Below are 24,413 nucleotides of genomic sequence, written 5' to 3' on the forward strand. Positions count from 1 at the left end.
TTAAAAACCAGCGTGATGTGGGCGCGCATGGAGTCGTATATCAACATGGATGAAGCTGCGTGAAAAAAGCCACCCGGCCTCTTCGCGTAAACTTAAACTTACCTTAACCACTCGCTCATCTTTTCTTCATCCATCCCTTCGAGTTAGCTTTTATGATGACGCCGGCTGGAAAGGTCTCTTTTGGCAAGGTCTTCCTTTTGAATATCACCATGGGTGGAAGTTTCTGGCCATTAGCATGGCAAGCTAGAACCACAGTGAAGGATGACTTCTCATTCCCTGTGGTGCGAATATTCACCGTACGTGCTCCCGTTGTATCCACAGTGCGGTTCACAGGAATATCAAAAGTCAGTGGAACCTCGTCCATGTTGATAATGTTCTCTGGCCGGATCTTTTTTTCAGCTATCTTGTTTTTACAATATGCACGGAAAGTAGCCAGCTTTTCTTGAAAGTCTTTAGGCAGTTGCTGTGAAATAGTAGTCCATGTGCGGATGGAGAGATTGCGTCTTTTCATGAACCGGAAACCTGTCGCTTAGTAGGAGCCATTTTGTGGTCTTTACAGATGTAAACACACAAAGGAAATGAAACGTAATATCCGCGCGCTTCTTCTTCTTCTACGGGGGCGGGTGGTTGCTTACAGTAGAAGAAGAAGCGCTTCCTGTTCTATGGGGGCGGGTGCTTACCTTGGCGGTTGCTTGCCGTAGAAGAAGAAGCGCTTCCTGTTCTACGGGGAAAAAAGATGGCGGCTGTTTACCGTAGTTGCGAGACCTAAACTTTATGAAAATGAATCTTAATATTAATCCATATATAAAGCGCACCGGGTTATAAGCCGCACTGTCAGCTTTTGAGTAAATTTGTGGTTTTTAGGTGCGGCTAATAGTGCGGAAAATACGGTACAGTAATATGCTGTATAACCACTGTAAATTATGCCTTTATTTTCCATTTTTACAGTGTACAATTTGATGGAAAACTAGCTTTGAAATCATAAGTCAAGCAGAGATTTAAGCGTTTTTTTATTTTGTCAAAAAAATATGTGCCAAGTATGATCATTTGTTGCAAAATTGGATACTATTCTAGTTTAAAATGTATGCAATTTCACGCAGTACATATGTTTTCTGCCAAAATGGGGGGAAAAATACACTCCTTATGAAACTATAAGGTATTTCATTGATGCATATGCACACTAAAAAATGTCGGGTTAAAAATGTACCCAATTTTAACCCAACTGCTGGTTCAGAAATGGACAAAGCCCTTATTTGAGTTATTTTAACTCAACATTTTGTTACGGCTCAGGCTCCTGCCAACGCCGCTCATCCGTCTGTGCGCACCTCAGGACACGCCCACGGGTGCGCACATCCAGGGACGCGCCGTGCGCGTCCCCGCCCTGCAGCAGCCACCAGCTGCAATCACTCACCGGCAATCTACACTCCTGGGTCTGATGAGGGCAAGCTCAATAAAGGACCAGTGGACCCAAGGATCGGCGCGGGAACTTAGTTTTCTCATGGTGTACCTACCCTCCGTTGCCTGGAAAGTGAGCTGTGCGTTTCACTTTTCCCTGGATCTCCCTCTGGACTCTTGACTACCTCCTTCGTTTCTCGACCTCTCGCTCGCCCCTGGATTCCGACGCCTCTCTCTCGCCCCGGATAACCTGCCTGCCCCATGGACTTCCTCGTATCTCGTTCAACACGTTGGTAACACTCACTTCAGTTAACTACACACATAGTCTTACACCACACACTCTTGTATTCTAGTTCACACTCCATTTCCTTAGTTTAGTAGTATTGTTTATTATTTATATATATATATATATATATATATATATATATGTTGACTATATGTATATAATAAATAATTGTATATACTTCCCCCTGGTGTCTGTTTGCCGTCACCTCCCCTTTAGTCTAAACATAACACATTTTGGGTGCATTTTGTCAACCCAACTTTTGCGTTGAATTATTTAACCCAAAAGTTGAGTTATGCTAAGTCAATGTTGGCTGATTCATAACCCAGCTATTGGGCTTAATTTATTAACACAAAAGCTGAGTTAGGCTCACTACAATGTTGGGTTATTCCCAACCCATCTATTGGGTTGCGCAATTTAGCGCTCCTTGACTTGCCAACCTTGAGACCTCCGATTTCGGGAGGTGAGGGGGTGGGGCGGGTGGCGTGGTTGGGGGCGTGGTTAAGATATATATATACCGGTATATAAGAAATACTTGACTTTCAGTGAATTCTAGCTATATATATTTTTTTTATTTTTTTTTTATTTTTTTTATTACATATCTATATATATATGTATATGTGTATATATGTATATGTGTATATATATATATATATATATATATATATATATATATATATATATATATATATATAAATAAAAGAAATACTTGAATTTCAGTGTTCATTTATTTACACATTTACACACACTCATCTACTCATTGTTGAGTTAAGGGTTTAATTGTCCATTCTTGTTCTATTCTTTGTCACTATTTCAGAACACACACATTATACCAATATACATTATAAAATCAATAACAAAACGGGAGCTCTAATTTGGGAGTCTGAATTAGGATCAGAAGTTCCTATATAACCATAGCGCACTCACGTCGCCTTTTTGTATTGATTACTGCAGCTGTGCACTGGATTCATTCACAAATACAAACTACAACTCGCAAACACTTTAGAGTTAGGCTCCACCATCAGAATGTGTACTTAAACTTATAAAGATCACATGGATATTATTCAGTGAGTTGATTCACCAAAACTAACCTGTTATACAGGAGGAAAAAGCACACAGGACGTTTCAATTGTTCACAGACTGGTCGCGCTCATCAGAATGACAAGCCACTTCCGGTCTGCAGGTGATAGCATTCAATTGGGAAGAAACGCCCTACTGCCCCCTACTGACCAATGTGAATACTGATAAATGTGGAATGACAGCTCCAAAAACTAATTCAAACCACGAAATAAAATAAATAAATCAACACAAAAATGTGACACATTATGGGTGGGTCACATATGCATGTACAGTAGATGGCAGTATTGTCCTGTTTAAAAGTGTCACAACATTGCTGTTTACGGCAGACGAACTGCTTTACGGCAGACGAAAACGTGACTGCTGTTGTTGTGTGTTGTTACCGCGCTGGGAGGACGTTAATGAAACTGCCGTACAATAAACCCACATAAGAAACCAAGAACTCGCCCTCGATCATTAGCTGTTTATATTGTGGGAAAGCGGACGTGAGAACAGGCTGTCAACACGTCACTCAGGTCCACCTGAATTTCGGGAGATTTTCGGGAGAAAATTTGTCCCGGGAGGTTTTTCGGGAGAGGCGCTGAATTTCGGGAGTCTCCCGGAAAATCCGGGAGGGTTGGCAAGTATGCAATAGTTGGTTAAAAACTATAAATGTTGCTGCTGGTTTGTCCAACTTCTTCCCAACTACTGATCAAAATGATTAATTATATCCATTAAAATATACTCAAAAGCAAGATATGAGTGACATTTTTTTTATATAAGAATTTCCGTGTATAATAATAATAATAATAATAATAATAACTGGGATTTATATAGCGCTTTTCTTAGTACCCAAAGTCGCTTTACATGTAGAACCCATCAATCATTCACACCTGGTGGTGGTAAGCTACTTTCATAGCCACAGCTGCCCTGGGGTAGACTGACGGAAGCGTGGCTGCAATTTGCGCCAACGGCCCCTCCGACCACCACCTATCATTCATCAATCAATTCACCGGTGTGAGTAGCACCGGGGGCAAAGGGTGAAGTGTCCCGCCCAAGGAAACAACGGCAGCGGATTTTGGATGGTAAGAGGCGGGGAGCGAACATGCAACCCTCAGGTTTCTGGCACGGTTGCTCTACCCACTACGCCATACCGCCCGTGTATGGTCATAGCATGCTCATGTATGTTCATGTACATAAGATGTGTGATTATAAATAATGTTAATGAGATTAATCAATAATAAAATTCCCTTCAAGAAAAAAGTAACTTTTTAATAAAAAAAAAAGCCTATTACCCAAAAAAGCGTTACTCATTGAAAAACAACCCAAAAATGGTTCATAGTTTTGAAAACCCAGAAATTGAGTTAAAATAATACCCTTATAACCCCAATAAATGGGATTGCTCTTCATAAAAAAAACTCGCAACTCATAAATTGGGTTATCAAAATAGCCCAGCAGTTTTTATTGTGTGATTTCCAGGCCTTCGCGGGCCACAAAAAGTGAGCTGGCGAACAAGATCTCAAGGTTCAAGGTTCAAGGTTCAACTTTATTGTCCCCACGGGGAAATTTGTCTTGGGCACAGTGCATCATTGCTTTCTTAACATACCCAAACAAAAACAACAGAACAAAAACACAAGCACTGACACAACCACAACCATACAACTAACATTTAAACATCACAACATGGAGCTTGATAGACATAGGTGGCACTTTGATGTAGGCATCAAATCTACAGTATGGAGATAAAGATAAAGTACCAATGTGCATTGCACTAGAGCTCATGGATAAAGTGCTGTGTGCTAAAGTGCTTAGTTCTAAAGTGCTATGTGCTAAAAAAGTGCTAACCTATGTAGTAAAATTCTATTGCACATTGTTGGTCAGCTTAATGGAGGCTGGGACAAATGATAATTTAAGGCGGTCTAAATTTGCATAGTGGGACCCGGAGTCTTCTCCCTGATGGCAGGGTTCCATATTCAGGAAAGAGTGGATGTTGTGAGTTGGAAATAATTTTCTTAGCTTTTTTCCTAACTGCCTGCTCATAGATGCTCTGTATAGGCTCATATTCTTTCCTCATATTCTAAATTTGACACCTGTGGAATAAAGGCTGTGTGATTGATCCTCTCCTGTTTTCAACTGCTGACTGTGTCAGGACTTGGACTTTGGCTTGGTTTGTTCTCCCGTGGTGCAAATGAACTGGACTGGTCAAGGCTTGAAGGTGGGTACATGATTTATTTTAAACTATCAAAAAAGGAATAAACAAAAAGCGCGCACAGTGGCGGAGAATAAAACTAGACTTTAAACACAAAACTTGCACATTGGCAGAAACTATGAACAATTAAACAAAACACTAACTGTGGCTTAACAAACAAAAACTTACTTGGCATGGAACCGGCATGAAAAAAAGAGTAGCAAGGGTCATCAGGGTGTGGAGAGTGTGCAGGAGCATAAATGTGGTGATGTCGTCAGGACGAACAACAGAAAATGAATGAACTTAAATACTATGGACATGATTAGTGAAAGCAGGTGCGTGACTCAAAACGTGAAACAGGTGCGTGACGTGACAGGTGAAAACTAATGGTTGCTATGGTGACAAGAGTGCACAATGAGTCCAAACGTGGAACAGGTGCGTGACGTGACAGGTGAAACTAATGGTTGCTATGGTGACAAAACAAAACAAAAGTGCACAAAAAGTCCAAAATTTAAACCGAACATTACTAAAACAAAACATGATCACACAGACATGACAGAATCCCCCCCTTACGGACAGATCCCAGATGTCCAAAAACAGAAAATATCAACAAGAGTCATGGGAGGGCGGGAGGGGGACATGGCGGTGGGTCGCCAGGCCACGTGTCCCCGTATCCACCGGGGCAGAGTTAGGTGGCGGCGGCGAGTGGAACGCCGCTGCAGCAGGCGAGGCGGGCGCCCAGGGAATGGCCACATTCGTGGCCGACTGGGAGGTGGGCGCACTTGGCGTGGCGGGCGACCAGGTAGCGGCCATATCCGTGGCCGACGAGGAGGCAGGCGCGTCGTCATCGTGGCAGGCGTGGCTTGGCGTGGTGAGTCAGGCGGCGAAGCTCGGCGTGGCGCGTCAGGCGGCGAAGCTCGGCGTGGCGCGTCAGGCGGCGAAGCTCGGCGTGGGTCCTTTTGTATAGGTCTTGGTCTTGGCGTGGGTCTTGGTCTTGGCATGGCAGGTCTTGGTCTTGGCATGGCGGGTCTTGGTCTTGGCATGGCGGGTCTTGGTCTGGGCATGGCGGGTCTTGGTCTTGGTCTAGGTCTTGGCATGAAACAGGTGCGTGACGTGACAGGTGAAAACTAATGGTTGCTATGGTGACAAGAGTGCACAATGAGTTCAAACGTGGAACAGGTGCGTGACGTGACAGATGAAACTAATGGTTGCTATGGTGACAAAACAAAACAAAAGTGCACAAAAAGTCCAAAATTTAAACCGAACATTACTAAAACAAAACATGATCACACAGACATGACAGACTGTTAGTTTGGCCCCAGCATCAGTGTGAAAGAAAAGCTTGGAGAGGCTGGTCCGGCATTTGATCCCCGCAAGGAGCCACCGCCATGAGGACGCCATGGCCATCAGCCTGGTGAGATGTAAGACTCCTCTTCATCTCTGCGTTCAACACCTTCAGGCATTCTGATTTCCAAGACCTCCTCCCCCCCACGCGCAACACAGGCTGTGCAGTGAGCCTTAAATCCTGCAGCTGGCGAGGAACGGACAACCAACAACGGCTCTTTCTTCCTCGGGAAGCGGAAAGGGTCGCGACTTTCCTTTCAGCTGCTTGTGAACTTTCACAGAGCCAGCATAGAAAGCATCCTTTGTCTCCGCACAACAGCTGCAGCGCACAGGAGAGTGGTGAAGTGAATTATTTGACTCATATTATGTTCCACATATGGTGAATGTTTATATTCTACTTGGAGAAAGCAAACCACCAGGTTTAAGTAAACAATAGTTGAGTCCATAATAAATGAAGAAGCCTTAGTTGGACATTTGTATGTGGACATACCCGCACGGTACGCCCCCTCCCTTCCCGTATCATGACTCTTTTTGGACGTCACCACATCAAAAAATCAACACAAGATGTCAAAACGGCCAAAACTGTCAGGTGCCCAGGGAAGAAAAAAGAGAAAAGAAGGAGAAACGAGAAAAGACAGAGGTAGCAGGTAGGTAACGTTAGCCTACATGAAATTATTTGTCTGTTACAGAATGTGATAGTAACCTGGCTTTTTAGCATTAAGCTAATGTTACATGATTCGGCTAATCAATAAATAGCTAGTTCTGTTTTAACGTCGGGTTAATATTGTGGAGGGGGCTAAATTGTTATGGAAAATAATAATGTAACGTTAGGTAATTACTGTACTCCCACCTTACATTCCTCAGGGACATTTGTATTAGATCTTTTACGCAGGTGTTTTTTGTTTACATTGTTTTTGCCTTCTGGTTAGCTAATGTTTGCCCTGCAGGTAATAGTCACTTTTCCACCCCTTTATATATTAGGTATATCCATCCATCCATCCATCCATTTTCTACCGCTTATTCCCTTTGGGGTCGCGGGGGGCGCTGGAGCCTATCTCAGCTACAATCGGGCGGAAGGCGGGGTACACCCCGGACAAGTCGCCACCTCATCGCAGGGCCAACACAGATAGACAGACAACATTCACACTCACATCCACACACTAGGGCCAATTTAGTGTTGCCAATCAACTTATCCCCAGGTGCATGTCTTTGGAAGTGGGAGGAAGCCGGAGTACCCGGAGGGAACCCACGCAGTCACGGGGAGAACATGCAAACTCCACACAGAAAGATCCCGAGCCCGGGATTGAACCCAAGACTACTCAGGACCTTCGTATTGTGAGGCAGATGCACTAACCCCTCTGCCACCGTGAAGCTCATATTAGGTATAGTTGTAAGTAAAAAAAAAAAAGGTCAAAGACAAAGCTATTCAGTTTCTTGTGAGTATATACACTTCACTGCCGATGTGGGGGGGCGCCACCTAAAATCTTGCCTAGGGCGCCAGATTGGTGAGGGCCGGGCCTGTATACTAGCGTATAAGAATATTCTATTACTGTTAAGCAAACTATGAAAAATAAAGCATGTGTCCTTTATCATAGCTACACGTATGACAAAAAAGGGGGTGAAAATCAGTGGTATTCAGTGAGGTAAAATGAATGACAGTTCATTGCTCCTGACAAATGAATTGCACTGAGTGGAGTGGATCACCACTCCAAGATGGCGGCCCCGCGTCTCGTCAGCGCCAGTAGGTAGTAGCGCTCCATGCTGCGTACCCTTAGAACATGTCTATGGTCCAAATGGCTAAATGAACTACAAATACCAATACTACAATAGTATTGGCCACCAGAAGGGACCAATCAGAGCGCGCTGTTCAGTACCGCGGCCACTGATTGGCTAAGCCTCCGGAAGCATTACTATATTGGATCGAATGACGCACTAATAATGTTAAAACCGTATAAATAATGTTGTAAATTGTTTTCTTAGCTATGAAAAAAATCAATAATTACTATTTTGGGTGGCTGCACTTTTTAAACCGCAACCGGTCGAATAATGAATAATAAGTAGTAAAGACGGATCTCCGGTAGGTGGCAGTAATTCACCGTCTTTCCTCTTTACATACCGGAAGTAAAAGCTTGACAGCACGTTAGCAAGGTAGTTCCTCTTTTTTTGTTGTTGCTAGCATTACTGGATAGTTAGCTACTTCGTGTGTACTTCTACACATTATATATTTCATATTAATTCACAAAAATGTTGTTTCGTTTCAGATAAATCCGCCTGTCCTGCGTGCACTTTGACGCTTCCCGGGCTAGCTTAGCTCGCTAGCTGCTAACAAAGAGACAAAGCGGAAGTGATAAACACGTCGCTAAGTGTGAAAATGTGCAAAGTAGAAATGCTGAGAGTGTTGGTGAAGCAGCGACTAACTGCTGCTGTGGAAGAAATATTTGTAGTGTTAGAAAGAACGATAGCAGAATACGAGGAGGAACTTTCTAGAACAAAAGAGGAGAACGAGCGACAACGTCAACTACTGGACGCTCTTTTCAACAAACATCAACAAACAGGTTTGTTTACTTCTTTACTCTCACACCTTAGGTCAGAGCTGGGCAAATATTTTGACTCCGGGGGCCACATTGAGAGAGAAAATGTGTCTGGGGGCCAATTTGTGTATGTGTGTATAAAGTATATCAATCAATGTTTACTTATATAGCCCTAAATCACGAGTGTCTCAAAGGGCTGCACAAGCCACAACCACATCCTGGGCGACTGGTGCAATGGACGTCGAGTGGATCTAACATAATATAGTGAGAGTCCAGTCCATAGTGGATCTAACATAATAGTGAGAGTCCAGTCCATAGTGGATCTAACATAATAGTGTGAGAGTCCAGTCCATAGTGGATCTAACATAATAGTGAGAGTCCAGTCCATAGTGGATCTAACATAATAGTGAGAGTCCAGTCCATAGTGGATCTGACATAATAGTAAGAGTCCAGTCCATAGTGGATCTAACATAATAGTGAGAGTCCAGTCCATAGTGGATCTAACATAATAGTGAGAGTCCAGTCCATAGTGGATCTAACATAATAGTGTGAGAGTCCAGTCCATAGTGGATCTAACATAATAGTGAGAGTCCAGTCCATAGTGGATCTAACATAATAGTGAGAGTCCAGTCCATAGTGGATCTAACATAATAGTGTGAGAGTCCAGTCCATAGTGGATCTAACATAATAGTGAGAGTCCAGTCCATAGTGGATCTAACATAATAGTGTGAGAGTCCAGTCCATAGTGGATCTAACATAATAGAGAGAGTCCAGTCCATAGTGGATTTAACATAATAGTATGAGAGTCCGGTCCATAGTGGATCTAACATAATAGTGTGAGAGTCCAGTCCATAGTGGATCTAACATAATAGTGTGAGAGTCCAGTCCATAGTGGATCTAACATAATAGTGTGAGAGTCCAGTCCATAGTGGATCTAACATAATAGTGAGAGTCCAGTCCATTTTGGATCTAACATAATAGTATGAGAGTCCGGTCCATAGTGGATCTAACATAATAGTGTGAGAGTCCAGTCCATAGTGGATCTAACATAATAGTGTGAGAGTCCAGTCCATAGTGGATCTAACATAATAGTGTGAGAGTCCAGTCCATAGTGGATCTAACATAATAGTGAGAGTCCAGTCCATAGTGGATCTAACATAATAGTGAGAGTCCAGTCCATAGTGGATCTAACATAATAGTGTGAGAGTCCAGTCCATAGTGGATCTAACATAATAGTGTGAGAGTCCAGTCCATAGTGGATCTAACATAATAGTGTGAGAGTCCAGTCCATAGTGGATCTAACATAATAGTGTGAGAGTCCAGTCCATAGTGGATCTAACATAATAGTGTGAGAGTCCAGTCCATAGTGGATCTAACATAATAGTGAGAGTCCAGTCCATAGTGGATCTAACATAATAGTGAGAGTCCAGTCCATAGTGGATCCAACATAATAGTGAGAGTTTTTGAGCTGGCTGCTCTGAAAACAAGCCCCGCCCACTCTTCTTTGTCCCTCGTCTGAGCTGCTGTGACCTAGATCGTTGTTTTTCAACCACTGTGCGTGAGATACAGTCTGGTGTGCCGTGGGAGATGATGTAATTCCACCTATTTGGGTTCAAATATTTTTTGCATACCAGTAATTATAGTCTGCAAATTATGTGTTGTTGCTGAGTGTCGGTGCTTCCATACAAGCAGATGTGGGAAACAGTATCTGTTATGTTTGACTGCCATCTACTGGTCACACTTATCATTACACCATGTACCAAATAAAATTGCTTTGAGGTCGGTAAGCAAAACCGGAACTATTCCGTAAATTAGGCGCACTGTCGAGTTTTGAGGGGAAAAAAACTATTTTAAGTGCGCCTTATAGTCCGGAAAATACTGCAAATAAGTGCTTTTAGCCTGTCCTTACCCATACTTGCCAACCTTGAGACCTCCAATTTCGGGAGGTGGGGGGTGGGTGCGGGGGGCTTGGTTGGGGCGGGGGCGTGGTTAAGAGGGGAGGAGTATATTTACAGCTAGAATTCACCAAGTCAAGTATTTCTATTTCATATATATATATATATATATATATATATATATATATCCCCGCAACCCCGAAGGGAATAAGCGGTAGAAAATGGATGGATGGATGTATATATATACAGGTAAAAGCCAGTAAATTAGAATATTTTGAAAAACTTGATTTATTTCAGTAATTGCATTCAAAAGGTGTAACTTGTACATTATATTTATTCATTGCACACAGACTGATGCATTCAAATGTTTATTTCATTTAATTTTGATGATTTGAAGTGGCAACAAATGAAAATCCAAAATTCCGTGTGTCACAAAATTAGAATATTACTTAAGGCTAATACAAAAAAGGGAGTTTTAGAAATGTTGGCCAACTGAAAAGTATGAAAATGAAAAATATGAGCATGTACAATACTCAATACTTGGTTGGAGCTCCTTTTGCCTCAATTACTGCGTTAATGCGGCGTGGCATGGAGTCGATGAGTTTCTGGCACTGCTCAGGTGTTATGAGAGCCCAGGTTGCTCTGATAGTGGCCTTCAACTCTTCTGCGTTTTTGGGTCTGGCATTCTGCATCTTCCTTTTCACAATACCCCACAGATTTTCTATGGGGCTAAGGTCAGGGGAGTTGGCGGGCCAATTTAGAACAGAAATACCATGGTCCGTAAACCAGGCACGGGTAGATTTTGCGCTGTGTGCAGGCGCCAAGTCCTGTTGGAACTTGAAATCTCCATCTCCATAGAGCAGGTCAGCAGCAGGAAGCATGAAGTGCTCTAAAACTTGCTGGTAGACGGCTGCGTTGACCCTGGATCTCAGGAAACAGAGTGGACCGACACCAGCAGATGACATGACACCCCAAACCATCACCCGACCATGCAAATTTTGCATTTCCTTTGGAAATCGAGGTCCCAGAGTCTGGAGGAAGACAGGAGAGGCACAGGATCCACGTTGCCTGAAGTCTAGTGTAAAGTTTCCACCATCAGTGATGGTTTGGGGTGCCATGTCATCTGCTGGTGTCGGTCCACTCTGTTTCCTGAGATCCAGGGTCAACGCAGCCGTCTACCAGCAAGTTTTAGAGCACTTCATGCTTCCTGCTGCTGACCTGCTCTATGGAGATGGAGATTTCAAGTTCCAACAGGACTTGGCGCCTGCACACAGCGCAAAATCTACCCGTGCCTGGTTTACGGACCATGGTATTTCTGTTCTAAATTGGCCCGCCAACTCCCCTGACCGTAGCCCCATAGAAAATCTGTGGGGTATTGTGAAAAGGAAGATGCAGAATGCCAGACCCAAAAACGCAGAAGAGTTGAAGGCCACTATCAGAGCAACCTGGGCTCTCATAACACCTGAGCAGTGCCAGAAACTCATCGACTCCATGCCACGCCGCATTAACGCAGTAATTGAGGCAAAAGGAGCTCCAACCAAGTATTGAGTATTGTACATGCTCATATTTTTCATTTTCATACTTTTCAGTTGGCCAACATTTCCAAAAATCCCTTTTTTGTATTAGCCTTAAGTAATATTCTAATTTTGTGACACACGGAATTTTGGATTTTCATTTGTTGCCACTTCAAATCATCAAAATTAAATGAAATAAACATTTGAATGCATCAGTCTGTGTGCAATGAATAAATATAATGTACAAGTTACACCTTTTGAATGCAATTACTGAAATAAATCAAGTTTTTCAAAATATTCTAATTTACTGGCTTTTACCTGTATACACACACACATAACACTCATCTACTCATTGTTGAGTTAAGGGTTGAATTGTCCATCCTTGTTCTATTCTCTGTCACTATCTTTCTAACCATGCTGAACACCCTCTCTGATGATGCATTGCTGTGTGGCACGCACAAAAGTGCTTTCATCAAGTATTGTCCTGTTTAAGAGTGTCACAACTTTGCTGTTTACGGCAGACGGACTGCTTTACTGTAGACGTTCTTTATATCGTGGGAAAGCGGACTCAGGTCCGCCTGAATTTCGGGAGATTTTCGGGAGAAAATTTGTCCTGGGAGGTTTTCGGGAGAGGCGCTGAATTTCGGGAGTCTCCCGGAAAATCCGGGAGGGTTGGCAAGTATGGTCCTTACCAAATTAACAAAACCTAACAAGTAAAACATGATTTCATTGGTTGTTGCAAAGAATCTTGTTGGGTTAACGTTGTCAGTCAAAAATATTTTCTTCGTTTACTCCATTTTCCTAAAGTTCATCTTTTTGTGGCCTGCAGACGTGAGTGAAGAACATCTTCCCCTGGAGCAGCAGGAGTGGAACTCCAGGTTGGCGCAGGAGGAGCCGCAGACCCCCCACATTAAAGAGGAATATGAGGAGCCACAGCCACCCTACCTTAAAGTGGAAACGGTGGATGGTCACATCAGTCAGGAGGGAGGACATCATGACGGATTCCAGGAGTTCCCCTTGATTGGGGACGAGGTCAAAGGTGAAAGTGCGGAGAGAAGAGAGGCGGAGCCTCCGAGCAGCAGCTCCAGTCAACACATGACAGACGGCAACACACATTTTAGATGTTCTCCCTACGAGAAAAGTATTGTCAGTGAGAGAAATCTAAACCAACACATGGCCGCGCACAAAGGAGTGAAACCATTCAAGTGCTTAGTTTGTGGCAAAGATTTTGGACGAAGCTACGAGTTAAAAATTCACATGAGGAAACATACGGGGGAGAAACCCTACACGTGCACAGTCTGCGCCAAAGGTTTTTCTCAGAAGGGACATTTTACCGCGCACGCCAGGATACACACCGGAGAAAAACCCTTCACGTGTTCACTGTGCGGCAAAAGTTTTGTGCGTAATCACGATCTGAAGTTGCACGTGCGAAGGCACGTGGGGGAAAAGCGCTACTCGTGTTTGATTTGCAGCAAACGCTTCTGCGACAGAACGCCGTTTGTGATCCACATGAGGACGCACACGGGCGAGAAGGTGTTCAGGTGCAGTGTGTGCGACCAAAGGTTCTCTTACAAATACCAGCTGGACAATCACAAGTGTGTTGATGACACCAGCAGCAGGAAATGAACTTTGACAACTTTCTTCTTATCAACGAAGTTTATCCTGCTTTTAGCAAGCCGGTCTGTTAGCAGTTAGCATCTTTTTCCTGCTCTTGTTTGCTTTCTTCTGTTTGTCTTAGACTGATTTACTAATATTTACAGTGGTGGTCAAAAGTGTACATACTAGGGATGTCCCGATCCGATATTTGGATCGGATCGGCCGCCGATATTTGCAAAAAAAAATGCGTATCGGCAAAGCATGGATCCAGTTTTTAAAAAACTCCGGTCCGTGTTTTCCAACGCACCGATTTAAATAATACATTCCACTTTTCTGCTGCGCCCTAATTTCCGTTCCGCATTTTCCAGCACACCTTCAACACATCCACACGTCTGTGGATTCTTACGCAGTTGCTTTTAGCTGCTAGCATTACACGACAGGCTCTTCTCACTCTTTACTGTCTCTCCTTCTCACAGACAGCAAGCGCACCTTCTTACACACGTCACATACTGTCACGACACACGTCACGTCATACGTCACATACGTATACGCTAGAGATGCGCGGATAGGCAATTATTTCATCCGCAACCGCATCAGAAAGTCGTCAACCATCCGCCATCCACCCGATCTAACATTTGATCATAACTGCACCCGCCCGTTGTTATATATCTAATATAGACGATGCAAGGCATTAGTGAGGTTATAAAGCTTTTGCCTGTTAAAGAAAGGAGACTGATCCAATGCAGCACAGACATTCGCGTGCCACGCTGTCACGACCCAGACGCACACCAGTGCGCAATCATATGGGAGCCGCGCTGAGCGCACCTCCAAGCGCGTCTCGCTGCCGGCGACGGCCGGGTATATGGGCCCAACGCTCCAGCGCCATCCATTTTCAGGGCTAGTTGATTCAGCAGGTGGGTTGTTACACACTCCTTAGCGGGTTCCGACTTCCATGGCCACCGTCCTAGCTGCTGTCTATATCAACCAGGGTGAGCCCCACCCCTTTCGTGAGCGCACTGCGCGCGGAGTGACCCCTGTTACGCGCCCCCGGCAACAGGGGTGGCGGGCAGGTAAGCTGCGCGGGCGGAGCGCGCAGAGTGACCCCTGTTACGAGCCCCCGACCACGGGGGTGGCTTACCTGCTGCGCGTGACGCCGGCCGCGGCGAAGGCGGACGAGGCGGGGTGTCGGTGCGGTGGGCGCGGTGGTGACCCTGGACGTGCGTCGGGCCCTTCTCGCGGATCGCCTCAGCTACGGCTCCCGGTGGGGCCCTCTCGGGGGAAGGGGCCTCGGTCCCGGACCCCGGCGAGGCGTCCCTTCTCCGCTCCGTAAAAGTGTCCATCTCTTTTTTTTTTTCTTCTTCTGTTGTGGCATATGCTGCAGGTGCCTGCTCGTTTTTCGTATGTGGGTAACAACAATTAACTACCGTATTTTCCGCACCATAAGGCGCCCTGGGTTATAAGCCGCGCCTTCAATGAACGGCATATTTCAAAACTTTGTCCACCTATAAGCCGCCCCGTGTTATAAGCCGCATCTAACTGCGCTAAAGGGAATGTCAAAAAAACAGTCAGATAGGTCAGTCAAACTTTAATAATATATTAAAAACCAGCGTGATGTGGGCGCGCATGGAGTCGTATATCAACATGGACGGAGCTGCGTGAAAAAAGCCACCCGGCCTCTTCGCGTAAACTTCCCTTAACCACTCGCTCATCTTTTCTTCATCCATCCATCCCTTCGAGTTAGCTTTTATGATGACGCCGGCTGGAAAGGTCTCTTTTGGCAAGGTCTTCCTTTTGAATATCACCATGGGTGGAAGTTTCTGGCCATTAGCATGGCAAGCTAGAACCACAGTGAAGGATGACTTCTCATTCCCTGTGGTGCGAATATTCACCGTACGTGCTCCCGTTGTATCCACAGTGCGGTTCACAGGAATATCAAAAGTCAGTGGAACCTCGTCCATGTTGATAATGTTCTCTGGCCGGATCTTTTTTTCAGCTATCTTGTTTTTACAATATGCACGGAAAGTAGCCAGCTTTTCTTGAAAGTCTTTAGGCAGTTGCTGTGAAATAGTAGTCCGTGTGCGGATGGAGAGATTGCGTCTTTTCATGAACCGGAAACCTGTCGCTTAGTAGGAGCCATTTTGTGGTCTTTACAGATGTAAACACACAAAGGAAATGAAACGTAATATCCGCGCGCTTCTTCTTCTTCTACGCGGGCGGGTGGTTGCTTACAGTAGAAGAAGAAGCGCTTCCTGTTCTATGGGGGCGGGTGCTTACCTTGGCGGTTGCTTGCGTAGAAGAAGAAGCACTTCCTCTTCTACGGGGAAAAAAGATGGCGGCTGTTTACCGTAGTTGCGAGACCGAAACTTTATGAAAATGAATCTTAATATTAATCCATATATAAAGCGCACCGGGTTATAAGCCGCACTGTCAGCTTTTGAGAAAATTTGTGGTTTTTAGGTGCGCCTTATAGTGCGGAAAATACGGTACATGTACCATTGACATCAATGTAATGATTGAGGCTAGATGTCCGAGGTAAGATGGCTACAACGTTGCTACGCTGGAGAATGATTGGTCATATGAAAAATGCTCACAGCCAATCAGAAAGAAGGGGCCGTCTAAGCATACCCGCCCCCAAAGTGCCAAAAAGAAACAGACAGCGCGAGGAGAGATGCCAGGAGTACACAGAGAGCGCACAGACCGAGACAGCGCGCACGCAGAAAGGCACCGCGCGCGCGCAGAAAGGCACCACGCGCGCGCAGAAAGGCACCACGCGCGCGCAAAAGGGTGTCGCGCGCACAAAGTGGAGAATCAGCGCGCGATAACAGTTTTTATGCACTTGGATTTTTGGCATTAATGTGACGCCATAAATTGCGCACTGCTCAAGCGTCCTCTGCGCACGGCAAATCTATGCCACGCACAAAATCAAATAAAAAAAATAAGCGCATAACAATTTTCGACACACGGACACGACAGAGAAAACAGTTTTCGTCATCATTGTTCAAATATTGTAACTAGGGCTGCAGCTAACGATTATTTTTCTATCGATTAATCTATAGATTATTTTTTTCGATTAATCGGTTAATCTATAGATTATTTTTTTCGATTAATCTATAGATTATTTTTCCTTTTACCGATTATTTTTTTAATTTAAAATGAAGAGGAAAAAATAAATGTAGGCCAGTTTTTTCAAAAGGCATGGCTTTTATTTACAAAAAAAAAAAGTATGGCCACTCAGTCAACATTGACAACAACATGACAAAATATTCTGTAACAATGTAAACATTTAAAACTTTTAACATTTAACAAAATTAAAAGTAGCTTATTTGCTTTTTAATGTGCAAATATAAAAGTAAACATCCAGTGCAAATCTTAATATTCTGCAATAGTATAAGCATTTAAAAAGTAAAAGTATTGCTTATTTTGCTTTAAAATGTGCAAAAATAAAGATAAACATCCAATACAAAAAAGTGCAAAACGGAAATATTCTGTGACAAGTGTAAACATTTCAACAAAAGTAAAAGTATTGCTTATTTGCTAAAATGTGCAAAAATAAAGCTAAACATCCAATACAAAAAAGTGTACAGTGTAAACATTTCAACAAAAGTAAAAGTATTGCTTATTTTGCTTAATAACACAACAATGATAGTATGATTAAAGTGAAAGTTAATTGTTGGTTTGTACATAGTATATGTAACTGTTAATGTTGTAAAAGGTATTTGCACAACTAATTAACGTTAGCGTTTGTGACACGTCTTGTGCCGTGGGGTTCTTTCAGGACCGACAGACTGAACGCCAGACGGCTTTGCCAGGTTTACAATCTTTTAATTTTACACAAAGTCTTTTCTCTTCCAACTCTTTTCTCTTTCTTTCCTCGCTTTTCAGCTCCTCTTCCTCGCTCGCTCGTCGTCCCCTGTCTCTTGCGGCGTCGCTCCCGGTGCGCCCCGCCTCGCCGCTCGCTCGCCGCCACCGCCGCCTCTCCACAGCGTTAAAGAGGAGCGCGTCTTTGTAAACACTGAACAGGCACGCCAAACGCGCCTCTCAGAGCAAACGGTGCTTTAGTTTATGAATTTACAACGCAGATACAAATGACACATTCATGTTTTTGTGTAATAATGACAACGTATACGCACGCGGACGATTGACTTGTTGATGGTGATGGCAAGAACGCTGTCGGGGGTTTTCTTTTCAAATGTTCGTTCATAGCCGTTGTGCTGCTATGATAGGCCATTTCCGCTCGACACAGTGTGCATACAACAACATTATTAGGCCGTTTATTGAAATACTCCGACACTTTTGACGACTTTTGGCGTGCTTTTTTCCCCTCGCTCGCATCGTCTGCTTTGCGCTCCGCCATGACAGTAGTGTGACGTAAATATGCGACGCGCCGACGCACAAAAACGGCGTCGACGTATTTACGTAACCGATGACGTCGACTACGTCGACGCGTCGTTTCAGCTTTAATTGTAACGTCTGTCGAGACGCTTATCTCCATTCGGTGCCACACGTCCACACCATCAAAATGCCGAGGCAAACATTTCCACATCAACACCGTATGAAAAAAAATAGTGATTTTTTTAGTTGTGATTTCCTTCTCTGCGTGAAAGTTTAAAAGTAGCATATATTAATGCAGTATGAAGAAGAATGTTTTAATGTAGACACATAGAATCATCATACTGCTGTGATTGTATGCATCAAGTGTTCATTCAAGGCTAAGGCAAAATATCGAGATATATATCGTGTATCGCAATATGGCCTTAAAATATCGCAATATTAAAAAAAGGCCATATCGCCCAGCCCTAGTTCAATGATGCCATTTCTGTTTGTCATGTATCATTTTGTCTATTTTGTGTTTATCCTTGAATAAACAGGTCAGTTTGTTGTTACCAACCATTGTGTATTATTCAAACTCCCCTAATTCAGCTGGCTAGTTGTTATCAAGAGTACTAAAACCCTTTTCAACATGATTCTGACAACTAAGTAGGCTAAATAACTTTAAACTTTAATACATGCTCGGATAGGCCAGTATCGGTCAGTATCGGTATCGGATCGGAAATGCAAAAACAATATCGGTATCGGATCGGAAGTGCAAAAACCTGGATCGGGACATCCCTAGTACATACACTTGTAAAGATCATCATGTCTTGAGTTTCCAATCATTTCTACAACTCTTATTTTTGTGTGATGTAGTGATTGGAGCACATACTTGTTGGTCACAAAAAACATTCATGAAGTTTGCTTCTTTTATGAATTTATTATGGCTCTACTGAAAAGGTGAGCAAGTGTGCTGGGACAAAAGTATACCGTATTTTCCGCACTATTAGCCGCACCTAAAAACCACAAATTTACTCAAAAGCTGACAGTGCGGCTTATAACCCGGTGCGCTTTATATATGGATTAATATTAAGATTCATTTTCATAAAGTTTAGGTCTCGCAACTACGGTAAACAGCCGCCATCTTTTTTCCCCGTAGAAGAGGAAGCGCTTCTTCTTCTACGGCAAGCAACCGCCAAGGTAAGCACCCGCCCCCATAGAAGAGGAAGCGCTTCTTCTTCTACTGTAAGCAACCACCCGCCCCCGTAGAAGAAGAAGAAGCGCGCGGATATTACGTTTAATTTCCTTTGTGTGTTTACATCTGTAAAGACCACAAAATGGCTCCTACTAAGCGACAGGTTTCCGGTTCATGAAAAGACGCAATCTCTCCATCCGCACACGGACTACTATTTCACAGCAACTGCCTAAAGACTTTCAAGAAAAGCTGGCTACTTTCCGTGCATATTGTAAAAACAAGATAGCTGAAAAAAAGATCCGGCCAGAGAACATTATCAACATGGACGAGGTTCCACTGACTTTTGATATTCCTGTGAACCGCACTGTGGATACAACGGGAGCACGTACGGTGAATATTCGCACCACAGGGAATGAGAAGTCATCCTTCACTGTGGTTCTAGCTTGCCATGGTAATGGCCAGAAACTTCCACCCATGGTGATATTCAAAAGGAAGACCTTGCCAAAAGAGACCTTTCCAGCCGGCGTCATCATAAAAGCTAACTCGAAGGGATGGATGGATGAAGAAAAGATGAGCGAGTGGTTAAGGGAAGTTTACGCGAAGAGGCCGGGTGGCTTTTTTCACGCAGCTCCGTCCATGTTGATATACGACTCCATGCGCGCCCACATCACGCTGATTTTTAATATATTATTAAAGTTTGACTGACCTATCTGACTGTTTTTTTGACATTCCTTTAGCGCAGTTAGATGCGGCTTATAACACGGGGCGGCTTATAGGTGGACAAAGTTTTGAAATATGCCGTTCATTGAAGGCGCGGCTTAAAACCCAGGGCGGCTTATGGTGCGGAAAATACGGTACATACAGATTTAGATGTAGATTTATTGGTCCCCGTTTGGGAAATTCATTTTCACTGCTGTACATTTAAACAATAGACATGAAACAAAAATAACAAAAAGACATCATACATGACCAACACATTTACAGGCCTGTCAGACAGGTCGGCCGGGCCAGCTGCAGGGATCAGGCTTTTCCTGAGGCGGGACCTCCGGAATTTGGTAGTTCTGTACCTGCGCCCTGATGGTAGTGGGATGATGTATTGGTGTAGTGGGTGATTGATATCCTGGACTATCATGTTTGCCAGTCGAGTGAACAGGAGGTGAGGTGCAACGTATAGTCCTTTAAGTTTACGGATGGCTGACAGTCTTTGTTGATGTATGTACACTTTTGACCACCACTTTATTTATTTTCATGTCAACACACATATTTATAGCTCAATTTAGTAATGACAGTGTAGAAGTGTCCCAGCACAACGGTTTCTCTTACTCAAGCCTCCAATATCGGTATTGTCTTTGCTGATACGGATCCCATACGATATCAGCAGGAATCTTATATCATTTCTGTATTATTTAGTAGTTTGGAATGTTAGAAAAAGGTTTGATCAAGTGAAAATCACTAACCTATTTCTTATTAACCATTTGGAAAGGACTTATTATGTGTAGGCCTTAAGTATCTTTTTTCAGTATCAGACTGTTGCATCCACAGCGCAGGAAGGAGAACCACCGCAGGTCTTTGGACCTAAAACCGCACTTATGTGATTACCTCATCGGCTTTTTTTTCTTCTTGTGCAATTTTGGTGTCCATATAGTGTTTGTTTTTTTCATAATTTATATGTCGTGCAATCAATAGTGCACCATATGCATTATTTATTACTCATTTTTAGTCTTTCATTTGCACCATATGCATTATTTATTACTCATTTTTAGTCTTTCATTATGCTTTACTTTTCTTACCGAATGTCAACTCTGCCCTGCAACCACATAGTTTCCCCATTGAGGCATAAATACAGCTCTACCTCGTCCTTAAATTGAAGTGGAGTGATAATGTTTAGCGGCCACAATAATTCATTAATTACTCAAAAGGCTTAGTGGCCACATGTGTGGACAGCACCTTTTAGCTCTTATTTCCAAAATGGTGTACACTACTGAATTGGGGTCTTATGGCCACTTATGTGGACACTTATACTGCCATCTGGTGGTGTCAGAAGAGTATAACATACAATGGAATTTGGAAGAAAAAAAAGGTGTAAAAATAAGAATTAGCGTGTCACTAAACATTAAGTTTTTGTACTTATGGACTAAGTACATCATATCAAAAGATGATTCTTAGTTTTTATTCTAATTAGGGTCCAAAAAAAAGCATGTAAACAAACAGCTTGGGCCTTGAGAGGTTAATTTAAGCTCAACGATGCGGACACGTTTGTTACTGGACACTTTCTTATACACTTCTGCCTCGGGGACTTTGTGTAAGTAATGTGCAACTATAATTATGTGATACTTGTTTACGTTGACAAATGTGCTGGCTTATTGTTCAGTGGTTATTACGTATGTCTAGCTTGTGTGCTTAGCTGTTGTGTAGCTGCTATCTCCTTGTAGCATGTTTACCCTTTTTTGCAAATGACTTGACTGAAATAGAAGTAAAGAGCAGACTTGTGTGCTTATTGGAGGACATTTAGAGTGTAACTAAGTAAGACTGCTCGTATCGGAGCTTATATTGTACATTTGACACATGTTTTCTTGCTGATATCAGAGCGATATCAATATGGTATCAAGACATCGCTTGTAATTTATTTACAAGACCCTTCATCACAGGACAGAATTAGATTTTTTTATTATTTTTTGCTTAATCAACAGAGGTTGTCACTATTATAAAAACATCCAAACAGGAGATAGGCTATTAATAATACTGTCAGGTTCAAACACTGATGATGGGGCGGTATAGCGCGATTGGTAGAGCGGCCGTGCCAGCAACTTGAGGGTTGCAGGTTCGATCCCCGCTTCCGCCATCCTAGTCACTGCCGTTGTGTCCTTGGGCAAGACACTTTACCCACCTGCTCCCAGTGCCACCCACACTGCTTTAAATGTAACTTAGATATTGGCTTTCACTATATAAAGCGCTTTGAGTCACTAGAGAAAAGCGCTATATAAATATAATTCACTTCACTTCACTTCATCTATTAAACAAGACAAGAGGCAAAGAATTAAACGGAGACAGAATTCAATTTGGACTCAATATTGAGGTGAGTCGTCTGTACACTGTACCCTTGCACAGTATCTCAGCACGCTCTGCCAAAAGATTGCACGCCTCCTTCTTTTATTTTGGACCCTCCTGTCCTGTTTCCAAAGGACAAAGGTCGCAAAAAGTTCACAGAAAAGGTCGTAAACAATTCACAGAAAAGGTCAGTTCAAAAAGAGTTCGTAAAATAGTTCAAAAAGAGGTCCATAAATTAGTTCAAAAAGACGTTGGTAAACCACTTCAAAAAGGAGGTTCAAAAAGAGGTCGTCTGGAAATTGGGCAGATCCTGTCTTCTCTCCGCTTTGAAGTCCTTGGGTTAGAACAATATCTTTCTGTTGATTACCATACCCCCCGCCCCACCCCGACCACGCCCCCCAACCCCCACCTCCCGAAATCGGAGGTCTCAAGGTTGGCAAGTATGATATAAACTCAAAACTTAATCAATAAAAGAATCAATACTATAGGGTGGAATACAAAAATAATATTACAAATAAATACATGCATGTATAAAAATAGGCTTATCTAAAACGAATTAAATTTCTCCAATAAAGTTTTTTTTTTACTCTTAATCATTTTCCAAATCTCCCGAAATTCAGGCGGAGCTGGAAGCCACGCCCCCTCCAGCTCCATGTGGACCTGAGTGACGTCAGGTGCGCAACACCACGTAAATCGTTGGCCAACCAAAAAGTAACCCCAGTACGCTATAGCCAACATTCACCAGGAGATGGCAACTGACAAACATAGATCAGTCTATTACATTATTCCCCTTTTAGAAATGTATAGAAGTTACTCAAAATAAATAAACAACCCAACCAAAAAATGCAGAAGCTCAATTAAAAAACTGTACTTTTTTTTTTAGTACTGAACTCTTAACCCTCATTTGTAAAAAAAAATAAAAATAACATGCTTATTATACAAACAGTATTTGTACACCTTTAACACAGATTTTTATACTGTCTTCAGAGATTCCGTTTTTTTGGTGGTACTCGAAACCTTTCTGGGTACCTGCGAAAGGGTGTTCAGCATGGTTAGAAAAATAGTGACAGAGAATAGAACAAGGATGGACAATTCAACCCTTAACTCAACAATGAGTAGATGAGTTATGTGTGTGTATATGTGTAAATAAATGAACACTGAAATTCAAGTATTTCTTTTATATATATATATATATATATATATATATATATATAAAATAAAATAAAATAAATATATATATATATATAGCTAGAATTCACTGAAAGTCAAGTATTTCATATATATATATATATATATATATATATATATATATATATATATACATGAAATACTTGACTTGGTGAATTCTAGCTGTAAATATACTCCTCCCCTCTTAGCCCCGCCCCCAACCACGCCCCTTCCCCACCCCGACCACGCCCCCCCCCCCCCCCCCCCCCCCCCCCACCTCCCGAAATCGGAGGTCTCAAGGTTGGCAAGTATGATATAAACTCAAAACTTAATCAATAAAAGAATCAATACTATAGGGTGGAATACAAAAATAACATTACAAATAAATACATGCATGTATAAAAATAGGCTTATCTAAAACGAATTAAATTTCTCCAATAAAGTTTTTTTTTTTTACTCTTAATCATTTTCCAATCGTTAATTTATATGAAATCATTTAACGGATATGAAAATATGTTTGGGGGTTTCAGAAATCTACATTAATGAAGCAAACAGGGTATGTATTTACCAAGACGGATCGAACAAGCGGTAAAAAAAATGGATGGATGGATCGAACGGGACAAGCGGTAGGAAATGAATGGATGGATTGAGCTGTCAAAAAAACATTAAGCTGCCCTGCCATTGCCTGTAGGACCCCTATTCGCGCGAAAGGACATTTAGCTGCCCACTAAGTTGCCTGGTTATAAACACTACTTAATTAAGTAGCTACTCGGTTAATGTTATTAACCGAGTGTGGAAAAAAATGTGTATTCATGTTCAAATCACTAAAATTGGGGATTTTCGAAAAAATAAAAAAAAGTGGATATTGATGAGGAAATGTGGACATTAGT

General features: G+C 42.7%; 1 protein-coding gene across 1 annotated transcript; it reads left to right on the plus strand.

The window, feature by feature from the left end:
• The first annotated feature begins 8,637 nt into the window (after positions 1 to 8,637).
• On the plus strand, positions 8,638 to 14,164 carry LOC133608243 (uncharacterized). The gene is made up of 2 exons (XM_061963448.2): positions 8,638 to 8,821; positions 13,036 to 14,164. The coding sequence occupies exons 1-2, from the start codon at positions 8,638 to 8,640 to the stop codon at positions 13,830 to 13,832; spliced, it is 981 nt and encodes a 326-aa protein (XP_061819432.2). The 3' UTR covers positions 13,833 to 14,164.
• Positions 14,165 to 24,413: the final 10,249 nt, after the last annotated feature.

Source organism: Nerophis lumbriciformis, linkage group LG06 (assembly GCF_033978685.3).
Source record: "Nerophis lumbriciformis linkage group LG06, RoL_Nlum_v2.1, whole genome shotgun sequence".
Classification (NCBI taxonomy): Eukaryota; Metazoa; Chordata; class Actinopteri; order Syngnathiformes; family Syngnathidae; genus Nerophis; species Nerophis lumbriciformis.